The 12,380-nt window shown below is 43.6% G+C and overlaps 1 protein-coding gene across 2 annotated transcripts; it reads left to right on the plus strand.

Moving 5' to 3' along the window:
- Positions 1-385: 385 nt before the first annotated feature.
- pwwp2b (PWWP domain containing 2B) lies at positions 386-9,889 on the plus strand. 2 transcript variants are annotated; one of them, XM_080482292.1, is made up of 3 exons: positions 386-851; positions 3,918-5,649; positions 8,384-9,889. In XM_080482292.1, exons 1-2 carry the CDS (start codon positions 712-714, stop codon positions 5,647-5,649), a joined length of 1,872 nt encoding a protein of 623 aa, XP_080338418.1. In that variant the 5' UTR covers positions 386-711; the 3' UTR covers positions 8,384-9,889. The 2 variants fall into 2 exon arrangements, with proteins under 2 accessions (XP_080338418.1, XP_080338417.1); XM_080482291.1 differs by having other exon boundaries at positions 580-851; positions 3,918-5,645; positions 8,384-9,874.
- Positions 9,890-12,380: the final 2,491 nt, after the last annotated feature.

Raw genomic sequence — 12,380 nt, forward strand, 5'->3', positions numbered from 1 at the left:
TGTACTTGTTGAAATGATGAAGATTATCTATCTATCTATCTATCTATCTATCTATCTATCTATCTATCTATCTAATGTTTTATTTAGCTGGATTTGAGCCTCTTGTGTGTTACTCTCACCCCACGGGCCTTATGTTTGTCACACCAGATTGAAATAATCAAAAATAAAGACAATTATTTTTAGCTTGCCATAATAGTTTCATCAAAATGTGAACGTTTGAGCTCACATTTCCAGTTCAGCAGTAATGTTGTGGCACCATTTTTGTTCATCAAATTGTAATTTCCTTCTTCGATACTGTTTTTATCGTTCTGCTTTACAAACGTGTGGCTCTGGCTGAAAGCCATCATGTCTTGTTTCTTGTGAGTGAATGTGTCAGACGTCTCGCGTCTTCATGAGCGAGCAGCTCGGAGAAAACAAGACATTTCCGAGCAAAAGTCGGTGGTGTTGAGTGTTGAACGCGGGCTGTGGAGGCAGAGGAAGGGTCGGCCTTGTCTGCGGGGAGAATGCTTCGCTCCTGTAGCACAGACAGCGTGATGTCAGCGGTGGCAGGGCTGTTGTAATTGACTCGGAGGGGGCGATGGCGTCATTTTATGCCCTGCTGTAGCCTCCTGCTCCTAATAGCGAGGGCGAGACGGATCTCTGGCCGAAGCGACCGTGGCTCCCTTGGCCGGGATCGAGCACCGCCGAGCCGGACGACTCACCCCGGGAAACATGGAGGCTGCGGCCGCGGAGCTGCGGGCCGGCTCGCGGGTACCTGTCACTATCGATCAAGTGGTGAACGACACACTGGTGGTGACGCTGACCTATCGAGAACGGAGCTACACGGGGATCCTGCTCGACTGCGGCAAAAAGTGAGCGTCGTTTATTTTACGTCTTTGACTGAATTTAGTTTTAAAAACGCAATTGCCGAATTGTGCTAACGGTTGCTAAGCTTAGCTGGCGGTTAGCCGCTAAGCACAGCAGGCCGAGCTGGACAGGGAGGCTACATGCTAACTCCGCCGGTATCGTTTTATATCACAGCGACAACACTAAACACACATTTCCACTGTCTCGCAAGGCTGCGTGTGGAGGTTTTAGCCCGGTCTACAGGGATTATTAAAGAGTTATACGAAACAATACCTCCTGTCAGTGAGTTCATCTCTAGCTTATTGTTAGCCTAATCCAAGTAGCTCAATCCAACCAGGCCTTCACTGAACAATATATTTCATATTTATATATATTCTATTATATCTATATACTCTAACGAATGTGCTTTAGTCTTGAAGTGTCATGATTTCATGAAACAGTGATGCTACTTGGTGGTGTGTTAGGAAGCAGCCCCTCTGATAACACTCACTTTTGACCTGTAGAAACAATAGAAAAAGACACCAATGGATATATCTAATCCACAACTGTTTATTGGTTTATTTGCAAACCTAGCTTTGCTTTGAGCTGAGTGGGTTTCACCCTCTCTTTCTAGGCTGAAATCTCAAGCCTTTTCAATAGCATCATAGTATCATTGACATGTATCAGTGACATGTCTTAACTTTGCCCTCTTGCTGTTTGTGTCACATGTATAAGCCTTGTGTTGCTCGTGCACCTTAAAAGCTACTGGCTTTAAGACTATTTTTAGACGAGCAGAATCAGAATCTGAACCAGCTTTGCCCCTTAGTATGCTTAGATGGTTTTTCAATGCGAGACCCTGAGCTGTCCTGAAAATAACCCACCCTGATGGGAAAAGGCTGGCCTTGGAATCACTTAAAATAGGCCTATATTTCAGGCTTTGTCACTGACAAAATTTGACTTCTTCTTCCTTTTCAGCACATGGAAATGCATATCCTGTCTTTGTCTCCCACAGCTTTTTTTTTTTTCTCTCCCTCTCTTAATGTCATCATTTGCTCCTATCACTCAAGGCAGATCTCCACCTCGTAGTTACACTGTACACAATGTGAAATGGCAACGGTGCAGTCAATCATGGCTGCGTCCTTGTACTGTGCCTTAACTAGCACTATCTGTTCCCGGTCACTGGCTAATCTGCTCTTGCCCTGTCAGTCACAGGGACAGCTAATATTGGGCAGTTTTTAGGGAGGCGGAGGGGGGGTAGCACATGCACGAAAGGTGAGTGGAGCAAACCTCGCCATGAGACTATTACTCGGAGATGCCTGCCAGCTACTCCTCCTGGGGCGGAAATTGGGCTCCCCAAATGTGCACTAATTAATAATCTCACTACACATAAGCACCAAGTAGGCACGGATGCAAAAACAAACTGAAATCTCCTGGCTCCTTCCCCACACCTCTGAATCCCGAGTGATTCATTGAAATGTTTTTGTTCAGTCAGATGTTGGGGAGGGAGGGAGGGAGGGAGAGGGAGAAAAAAGAGAGAGAGAGAGATCCTGGGCATCCCGTAGTCTCTTTGTCTGCTGTCTCCTGACTAAAATCAGCACAGCCATGTTACTGTTGCCTGCCAGCCACCTCTCTTTAAGACTTCTTGGCAGCTAGGCCTTCACTGGACATGTTTGCTGATCCCAGGAAAAAGAACAAATAAAATAGCTCAGAGGAAAGTCAGCGGTACTGTTGTGGCCTCAGGCAGATACCCCCACCCATCCTCACAGTTTTATGAACTTTCAGCACACAGGTGACAGCGGGAGTGGCTCCAGTGTGTCCACAAAGTAGCCCAGATTTGGCCGCATTTATATTGCTTGACTAAATAGCTCTGTGTGCTGTTTCCCCCCCCCCACCCCACACACACACACACACACACTGAATTGGCAACATGTGATTTTATGCTATCCGAATGACCCCGTTTTCACCAGCCATTAAAATATCCAGACAGGATAGCACAGCACATTTACATCAACTTGCTGCGTCCAATTTGCATCACATCGTCATTAGTTTGACTTGAGCCACAACAAATGCAGATTCTTTGGCAATTTAATCTGCTTCTGTTTGCTTAGTGTTGTGTGCAGGGCTTTAAGCACCTCCAAAAGCTCCAATTGCCCTTTTTCTGAATGCATACTTCAGGGTTTTTTTTTTCTCCATTATTTGCATTCAAAACACATGCTCAGGGTGTCCAGCGTGCATTTCCACATGTATTTCAGTTCAGGACAGCACAATCTGATCATTGTAAGGTCACTCAATATGCATTCTATAACAGGGATAGGTGAGGTTCAGGGCCTGGCAGGGTGCTACAATGCAGAAAACATGAAGAACCGCAGAATTTGATCAGCAAGTAGAAATGGAATCAACAAGGAATGTCACAGAAGTACCCTAAAGGTAGATGAAATTACAGTTTTTCCCTTTTAATAAGAGTTTTTTTTTTCACAGCCTGTAAAAGAAAAGCTACATCTATTAAGTTTTTGTGTCACTTATTGTAACATTACCAGGAGAGGACATTTAAGGGTTGTAGGCCACTGCATTTTGGAGAAGTTCAGTGCACAAAGACTGCAGTTATGACTAGAAACAAAGAAAACGTGATCTGATCCCAAATAGGTCACTTCAGGTTGAGGCTCACTTGTTAACTAGAGTAATTCAACACAAAGGGCTATTCAGAGAAGGACATAAAGTTCTAACTTACTTTTGTTGAATTTAGAATACTTAATGAATTCTGTATTCAAAAAAGGATTGTAGAACAAGTTCAAATGATCTTTTAACTGCATCCACAGATCCCGAAGCGTCTATATATAATCACCCAAATAAATAATAAGTTCAGGAAATGAGTTGGTGTAGAGATACTGATCTTTTTGAGATTCCCCTGAGGACACATTTCATGCTCCTAACTGACCACAAGTTATTTGATATGAAGAAGTAGGAGCATCATGGTGTTATTGTTGATGAGGAAATTGCTTAAGTAGGAAATGCTTGTCACATTGAACAACTGTTATGTATACCAAATCCAGTTAATAATTTAGTGTTCGTGTTTTTTTGTTTGTGCATTTCAGGACTGGGCTCTTTTGTCTACCGGACTTCACAGCAAAGCTCGGGGACTGTCCGATCCCTAAACCTGCCTGTGAAGTCGCAGCAGTTCTGAGTGAGGAGCCGGTTTCCAAATCTCCCAGCCAGGCTTCACACAGACCAAAGGATGAAAACACTCTCCCTGAAGGCAGCATACCCCCTGCCCCGCAGCCTGGCCCCGTGCCCACGCCGATGCCCGCTGGACAGACTCCTTATCCTCCTTATTTTGAAGGAGCCCCCTTCCCTCAACCCTTGTGGGTGCGTAACACATACAGCCAATGGGTACCTCAACCCCCGCCGCGACCAATCAAGAGGAAGAAGAGGAGGACGCGAGAACCCGGCCGAATGACCATGAGCACTATACGTCTACGGCCGAGGCAGGTACTGTGTGAAAAATGCAAGAACACACTGAACAGCGACGAGGACAGCAAAGATGGCATGAGTAACACCAAGACTTCTAGAAAAGAGAACACTCTACAGAGCGATGAGGACGTCGACGACAAGGATCTGCCCTCTAATAAGCTGTCGAGGAAAGAGGACATGGGTGTAAGCAAGGACACTAAGAGACGAGAAAATGGCACCAGCCTCGACAGTAAACGCCTACGAAAGGACAAAAGGGCTGAGACTGATGTAGAGAAGTACCCTGTAGGAGATGTTATCCCCCATAGTCCTGTTATCAAGATCTCCTACAGCACTCCACAGGGCAAAGGGGAAGTCATGAAGATCCCTTCACGTGTCCATGGGTCGGTCAAGCCGTTCTGTCCCAAACAGCTGGCGCAGAACGGCGTGGGAGAAAATGGAAAGGCGCCTTCTACTCCCACCAAGGAGCAGCGGCACATACTTGACGCCACAAGATCTGGCCTCACTGTGTCCATTCCCAAACTCAAACTAACCAGGCCTTTTGCAAATGTGGCTCAGGACTCGCCTTCTCCAAAGATCCGCTTGAAACCTCCTCAGCGGGAGGGCGAGGAGAGCGTGATGGAGTACGAGGCAGAACTTGTAGGAGATGCCAGGAGACGAAGCCCCCGGGCATCTGGGCCGTGTCTCTCCCACTCGGAGGACTCAGTAGAAGGCAAGAACTCTCTGGATTTGTGGTCTGGGAGTTCTGGGGAGGAGGCGGAGCGGAGCCACAGCGACCTCACCCTTCTCATCAATTTCCGTAAGCGCAAAGCGGATTCTTCCAGCCTGTCCGTTTGCAGCAGCGACAGCCTGGACGAGTCCAAATCCTTTAGCTCCGACGGAACTTCCCCTGAGCTGTGTGACCTAGCGCCCGGCGAGGACCTCTCCGTGACCTCATCCTCCGTGCCCTCGCGAGACGACTGCAAAACGGTGCCGCCGCTTACGGTGCGACTGCACACCCGCAGCATGACCAAGTGTGTGACTGAGGAGGGCCACGCCGTGGCAGTGGGCGACATCGTGTGGGGGAAGATCCACGGCTTCCCTTGGTGGCCCGCCCGAGTCCTCAGCATTAGTGGTACACGCAAGCAGGAGACGCCGAGCTGCGAGGCCCAGTGGCCGCAAGCCAAGGTGGCGTGGTTCGGCTCGCCCACCACCTCCCAGCTGTCCGTCGCCAAACTTTCGCCATTCAGGGAGTTCTTCAGGTCTCGTTTCAACCGCAAGAAGAAAGGGATGTACCGGAGAGCCATCCTAGAGGCAGCCAAGGCTGTCGGTCACATGGGCCCGGAGATCACATCGCTGCTTTCCCACTGCGACACGTAGGTTAGTTCACAGTATAGTCACATGCTGCCGTATCATGTCTGATTGCAGTACAGGATGATTCTATGGTAAAGCTCTATCCTCTGCATTGCTCAAAACCGCACAATTGGCACAGTATCTTCCAATCTAGGTCACAGAGAAAATGTTTTCCATTTTCAACACTCCTGATTTAAATAAATTGGTCATAATCAAGCCTCTGCAGGTGTGATCTGCATGATGATCCATTTATCGGATTCAGACACATTAGTACATTTTTACTTCCAAATACCTACAATGTTGCTGTTAACTGAAGCCCAGCATGTCCTTGTCAGTCACGTCCTGTCTTTTTCTCTGGGTTCATTCAAATATCGAAACGTTGACTCATCAATGTCTCAGCTGTGATTTTCAGCTGTGTGATTAACCTTGACTGGCCAGTGTGAGTCAGTGGATTGGGGGGGGGGGGGGGGGTTGAAAAACTGCAGTGTTGATGAGTAAGGCTAGCACAAGTTAGAAATGCCAGGACAGTCATGTGAATCCTTAAGGGCTGCAGTGATTAGACACTTGGAAGAGTGTAACAGCCAATCAAAATGAGCACTTCTATCTTCTTCAGCTCATCGCGTCTTTTTAGCTCGTGATTCAGAAAGTAAGATTTGACACATTCAAGATGTTTTTCACTTTTTCTGCATGAGCTAAGCTGGATGAAGACTGGGGAAATTAGAAGAGGCTAATTCATTGATTTACCCTGATTTATAACAGGAAACGTATTTAAGATGACGTTCAGCAGATTCAGAGTAAATAGTCATTATTTTAAGCAAATTCTGCAACTAATGTCTGTGATCATTCTTTGATTGAGCTGTGTGCAGGAATAAGGGCGTGATAGAAGAGTTCAGTTCTGATTTCTGCCTGAAAATCCAATAATGTAAAAGCTGTTGGAAAATAAGGGCTTCAGGAGCAAGCACTTTTTTTTTCTTCCACCTGTCTCTTACACAATTACTTATTAATGTCGCTCCATGCATGCAGATATTGAAGGTTATTCATTACACTTGACCCTTTAAACAGCCCACATCCACAAAGCCGTGTCTCTGTTTTGTCTGTATCCATCCATCACAAGTTCAAACTGTTTGTACAACCCTGATAAACCTCTCGGGTCAGGGCAGTGCGGCAAGACGATTAATTTGGATCGTAACATGAAGAGTGATTATTTTACATTGAGATACATTTTGGAATGTGAAACTTCTCATGTCTCATTGTGTGAATGCTTTCAGGTTATGTCATGAAACTAAACTCCCGGTAGTTAAAACATGAACGAAGGATCATCTCAAAAATAGAAATGAAGCATGTAGAAAATCACTCTGGAGTGAAGCATAAACACATAACACATTTGTACATTAACCTTCACCAAGTCCGTTATCGACTTGAGTCGATAACGGACTTGGTGAAAGGTTCTCACGCCAAGCTTGGATGCTAAATGCTAAACTCCACACAAAGGGCCTCCTACCTCAGCAGCATTTAAAAGCTGATTCAGTTGTAGAAGATTGTAAATAAATGGCTTTTAATGCACAAAATATATTTTGGGAACTATGTTAGATGCACCTAGTGGTACATCTCAGGAGAAATCGCCAGGAACATCCTGAGATCTGACGTCAAACTGAATGTAACATTACTTTTAACTGTGCGCTCAGCCACTGAAATGCTGCTTTTTGGAAACGCTCCCAACTCCGTCTCGGTATAAATGGAGAAAAACGCAGTGTAATATTTGAGTCCCCTGTAATGGCAATCCAGCTTGGTCGTCTGTCCATACGGATGTCCCTGTGCTTGCCATTGTTAACATTTACTTTGTTTGGTTTCATGACAAAGACAAACGGCCCACTTGTGGCCCGACACGCGAAGTAAATCATTTTCAGCTTTTCTGTAATTTGCCATGTAAAATGAACATCGTTTTCAAAACTTGCAACTTTTCTGAAACGAAAGCACAAAAACCCCTTCGCTTAAACGTTGTCGTGTAAATGAGGCCCGAGTTGATCACGGTGCCAGCACTGACGCACCTCCTGTTGTGACATGAGTTGATCACATGGTAGTGCAACATTGGACTGAGTGCGACTGTATCCACTGCCGTCACGTCGTAATTTCAAACAATCGTACTTGACCTAAAACTAATCTAGGAATGTCAAAGTGGATCATGGTGTAAAACTTGATCACGTGACGGAGAACTTGATATTGTTTACGTCAACAAATCAAACATCAAAGGCCTAATAACGATGCGTCTCTCAGAGGTAAAACTTTCCATATTTTGTAGCTGTAGCGACTAAACGTGAAGCCTCAATGCTAAAAAGCAAATAGGAAGATTGATTGAAGTATGAGCTTTTCCAAATGTCTTGTGTGATGGACCTGCAGGAAGAAAAACGTTTTTTGAAGGGGGTTCGGTCTTTACGTTGCCTCGTCTCTGCAGACCTCTGTCCCAGAGAGTGTTGACCTCTCATTGCGCCGCCCCTCCACGCAAATGTTAAATATTGTCTTTTCAGCGAAAGAAGCAGGCAGTTTCCAGGCTCGGTGTTTGCCCCGCGGGGCAAGAAGAGGCCGGTGGCAGCTGAGAGTAAACAGCCAGGGGTTAATACCAGCCTATATTTGGTGTTTTTTCCAGACCTCATAAAGGAAGGCCCAGAAAGTAGCTGAGAAAGCAGCTCGCTGCCCCGGTCTCGCTACCTGCCCCCCTCCTCTGCCCCCCATCCTCACTCTGCTCTGTCTCTCTCTCTTCCAGAAGCTGACGATTGAAAAGATCTCCGAGGTTTTGGTTTGTTTTTGTTTTTTTCCTGGATTCTCACTCCGTCATCAAGGCCCAGGAGGGAGTACGTGCGGTTGCCACAGCTACTATTTATATGCTTTTTTTTTTTTTTTTTCTTTTCTCTCTTTTTTTTCACAAGGCTGGTGGAAAATGGCCGCCAAGGTGGAGTGTTGCTGAGACTGAATAAGGGAGCAAAAAGGAAAAAGAAAAAAAAAGAGGCCAGGCATCTCATGGTTGACTGAACTGTTTTTTTTGTTTTTACTTATAAATGTAATCATATTTCGAATAGAGCCGCATAACAACACTACAAGGACCAGAATGTATTTATTATCTGTTTATTACCTTACCTGCGACCTTTCTGACTACAGGCTGGCAAAAAAAAGAAAAAGAAACCCTCGTCTGCTGCTGTCCATCGTCATGGTGTCGAGGGGGTGGGGCTAACACAGGCTCCTCCTCCTCTTATCAAAAGTCTTACCCACAATCCTCCTCTGAAAATGTGAACAGCTCCATCCAGAGACTCTCCACGAAGCGATCGCAGTTTTTTTTTTGTTTTTGTTTTTTGAAATCGTTCCATCCTTTGCGAGTGTAGTTCGTGTTCGTATTTATACTGAATCTTGTCTTTCCCTTTCATTTTGTCTTCACTAGTCTACGTACTCCCCCACCTCCTCTACCTCCAACCTTTCATTTTTCTTCGAAACCCACAAGGATTTTCTTTTACATTTAATTATTTAAATCATTTAGGAGGAAAAAAAGAAGCACTTTATCTGTACCTTGGTGGCCTGCTGTACGCTCACTTGTCTGAAACACTATTTGCGAGATGCAGCCCTGACAGGCAGCAGGGGGGGGGGGGGGGATCCTTTATTTAAATTTATTTTTCTTCTTGGATAGTGGGGACAGCGGACGACCAACCGTCTGCGTTTAACGCTGAACTCCCACGTTTCTATCCACACACATACCACGTCAAACATTTCCACTGGAGGAACGGGAAACGTGTCGGCGCCCCTTATGCATCTTCAGTTAAAGCTTTACCAGGAAACATACGCTGTACGAATACTGTGAATTCAACTGCTGAGGGAGGAAGAAAAGGTCCAGCCACACTTCCGCGAGCGACTCCGACCGTTGGTGACCTTTGTGGTGAAAGGCTGTTGGATGGAGGTGGAAGGAGGGAGGGGATATTTTTTATTTTTAATAATGAAGATGACGCTCTGCCAGCCAAAGGAGCAGGTCGATGCACTCCTCCCACTTTTATGTTTTATTTTTATTTTGTATTTCTTACACACAAAGTGTGGAAAATGCGTTTAAGTGTGTTCAAGTGCGCCAGGTTTTTTTTTCTCTCTCTTTCCTCCCTCGCTCTCAGTGTATGAGCAACTTGGCTATCTACTGTTGCAGACAGTTGGTCAATGTTATTGGCTACTTTTTTGTTTTCCTTTTTTACGTGTACTGTACATAAAATAAAATATACAAGCAATACTTGATGATCTGAGGGGCTTTTGTTGTCTGTGCCGTCACTTTACTCTTACAATATTGATGGCAATAGAGTGAATGATTTTGTAGATAATGTAATTTGATATCATGTGAATGCTAATGTTGCCATTTAGATTTTTTTTAATGGCATGTTAAAATTAGACTAAACTAGCATTTTAATTATGTATTGATGTAAAACATTGTTAACCTGCCATCATAAAATTTTACTAAGTTAAAAAGCTACCAGGCAAATATACATTTTACGGAGCGGAAATGTTTTAGAAAAGATTTAAAGTTAGTAAAACTTGAATTAATTTTAAATTAAAATTTTAATCTTTGGTTCTCTTTCATATTAAACTTAATTTCTGCAACACAAATAATGTACACAATACTGGCAAACGATGAATACCTTTTAAATGGGTCAAAGTCAGTTTTTCTTTGTGTGTGTGAGTGTGTGTGTATATATATATATATATATATAATGATTAAAAAAGTGTTCATGTTGATTTCTACCCTTTTTGTAAAAACAAAACTATTTGCTCTATTTGAAACTACTTGCCAAATAACCCAGTCTGGATTTCCTTCTTGGATGCATGTTCTTCAAACACTTGTTCTTCATGAAAACACCACCAAAGACTTGGAGTCGGTTTCATTTCCTTTGTGTTACTATGGTGATCTTGTCAGGTTCCATGTGTTCCATGTCCTCCGCTATAGCGCCCGGCGTTAACAGGACAGATTTAGCATGTGGGCCTTTAATGGTCCACTCATCATCCTCATTGTTCGCCTGCATCTGTTGCCGTGTTCAAGATAAACAGCTGCTTTTCCTCTTTTTTTGTTTGCTCTCCCAAATTACATCACAGAATCGTTTTATCTGACAAGCCATGCATGCTGGGAAATCTGGATCTGATTTCTTTGAAAGCCTCTTTTGAACTAATGTCCTGGACAGTTCCTTGAAATGCTCTAACTCTGTAAAGACTGTAACTCTGCAGCCTCAACATGAAAGTTTGAGATCTTTTTCAGACACTTTATCTCAGTCTTGTGCGTACTCCATTAAAGCAGAAAGTATGTGGGTCATGCTCGCTTCGGCATGTCACATCAGCTGTAGAGATTCACACAAATAGAGGGTTACACTATAAAAACATGCTTGTTCTTTCTATTCCCACTTTTCCTCGTGGGAATTTAATCTCAGTATTTCAACATTATCTCTTCTTGGAAAAGAGCGAATACTAACTAGCTTTGGATTTGGCCAGTTCTGTGTGTTAGAAATACAATAGCTTGTCATATTTGTTTTTGGTTTTTTTACAAAATATAAATAATTACAACTTTTATACCAAATGACATACTTTTTCCTCATCTGTAGGACAAATGTATTTAAAAAGCGGGAAAAGTGGCCATATTAACGTGAACGATCAGGATGTAACCTGCTGCCACCGGCACTCACCTCGGATCCACTTGAATAAAGCGGCATAGAAGATGGATGGATGTGCTACTATTAACAAGGTCAGTTTGCGTTTGCAAATATTTCTTATTTTCCTCTATTAACAAAGCTTGAAACATAGAGGACATGGATTGATGCTTTTAGCAAACGGGGACTGAGTTAGTTAAATCAGGTAATTTCTCTAACTTCCTGTATTTAACATTGAAAATATATAAGTGAACAGACAATAAAAAATTGGGTATTTTAATTTAATATTTGACATTTACTGTTATTTTTTAACAGGTGCTTGGTTGCTAGTTAGCTTCGCTAGTATTGAAAATGTTTGAAGTTAAATGTGCTCTCCTCCTCGATGTTTAACCGAAAAGATATACTAGTCCAGTCAATCTGAAAAACATCAATTACTCAACTATATTTGAAAAGAAATAGACAAATGTGTTTTTACAACATTTAATAAAGTTGACAATGACTGACAATGCTAACTGGCATAGCCTGCTAATGGGCATGAGCTGTTAGCCACAAACAGGGGGTGTCTGTCGCGTAACAGGCGCGGGCAGGTCAGCAGAAAGACCAGTACATGGTGGGTTATCGCCCAATCAGATATATTTACGATAGACACGCAGCAGTAAATCTCCCACACTCAACTCTGGTTCTGTTACCTTTGACCCGCATGGGTCTGCTTTCACATTTCAAAACTTTCCACTTCGATTCACCAAGACCGGATCGGCCGAAACTTTTTGATGATCCCAATTCCCCTTTAGTTCAGTGCAAAAGCCAACATTTGTTTAAAAAAAACAACCATAAATTCTGAATAAAGCAAAGTCTTAAAGAAAATGAGTCACAATTTACATGTGATTCATAACAACGCTCCTGGTGAAACATTTCAAAATCATCTCTTCTATTTACAGCCTACAGTTCGATTCATTTGCCTCTGAAGGCTTCTCCTCAGCCTTCATGTTTGCAATTATTTATGGTCATGTTTTCTAATTTTCGCTTTACTTTCTAGGGTTTCTTTTAACAAACCGTCTTCCATAAACTGATCTGACTGTTGAAAGGCAGGATTCCTGCTAGTAT

The sequence above is a fragment of the Lipophrys pholis genome (genome assembly GCF_963383615.2).
Source record: "Lipophrys pholis genome assembly, chromosome: 15".
Classification (NCBI taxonomy): Eukaryota; Metazoa; Chordata; class Actinopteri; order Blenniiformes; family Blenniidae; genus Lipophrys; species Lipophrys pholis.

What these genes read in the sequence shown, in the direction of transcription:
- pwwp2b (XM_080482291.1), top strand. Translation starts at nt 712, where the DNA reads ATGGAGGCTGCGGCCGCGGAGCTGCGGGCCGGCTCGCGGGTACCTGTC. An exon ending in CTGCTCGACTGCGGCAAAAA is followed by an intron (nt 852 to 3,917) that starts GTGAGCGTCGTT and finishes TGTGCATTTCAG; the next exon opens with GACTGGGCTCTTTTGTCTAC.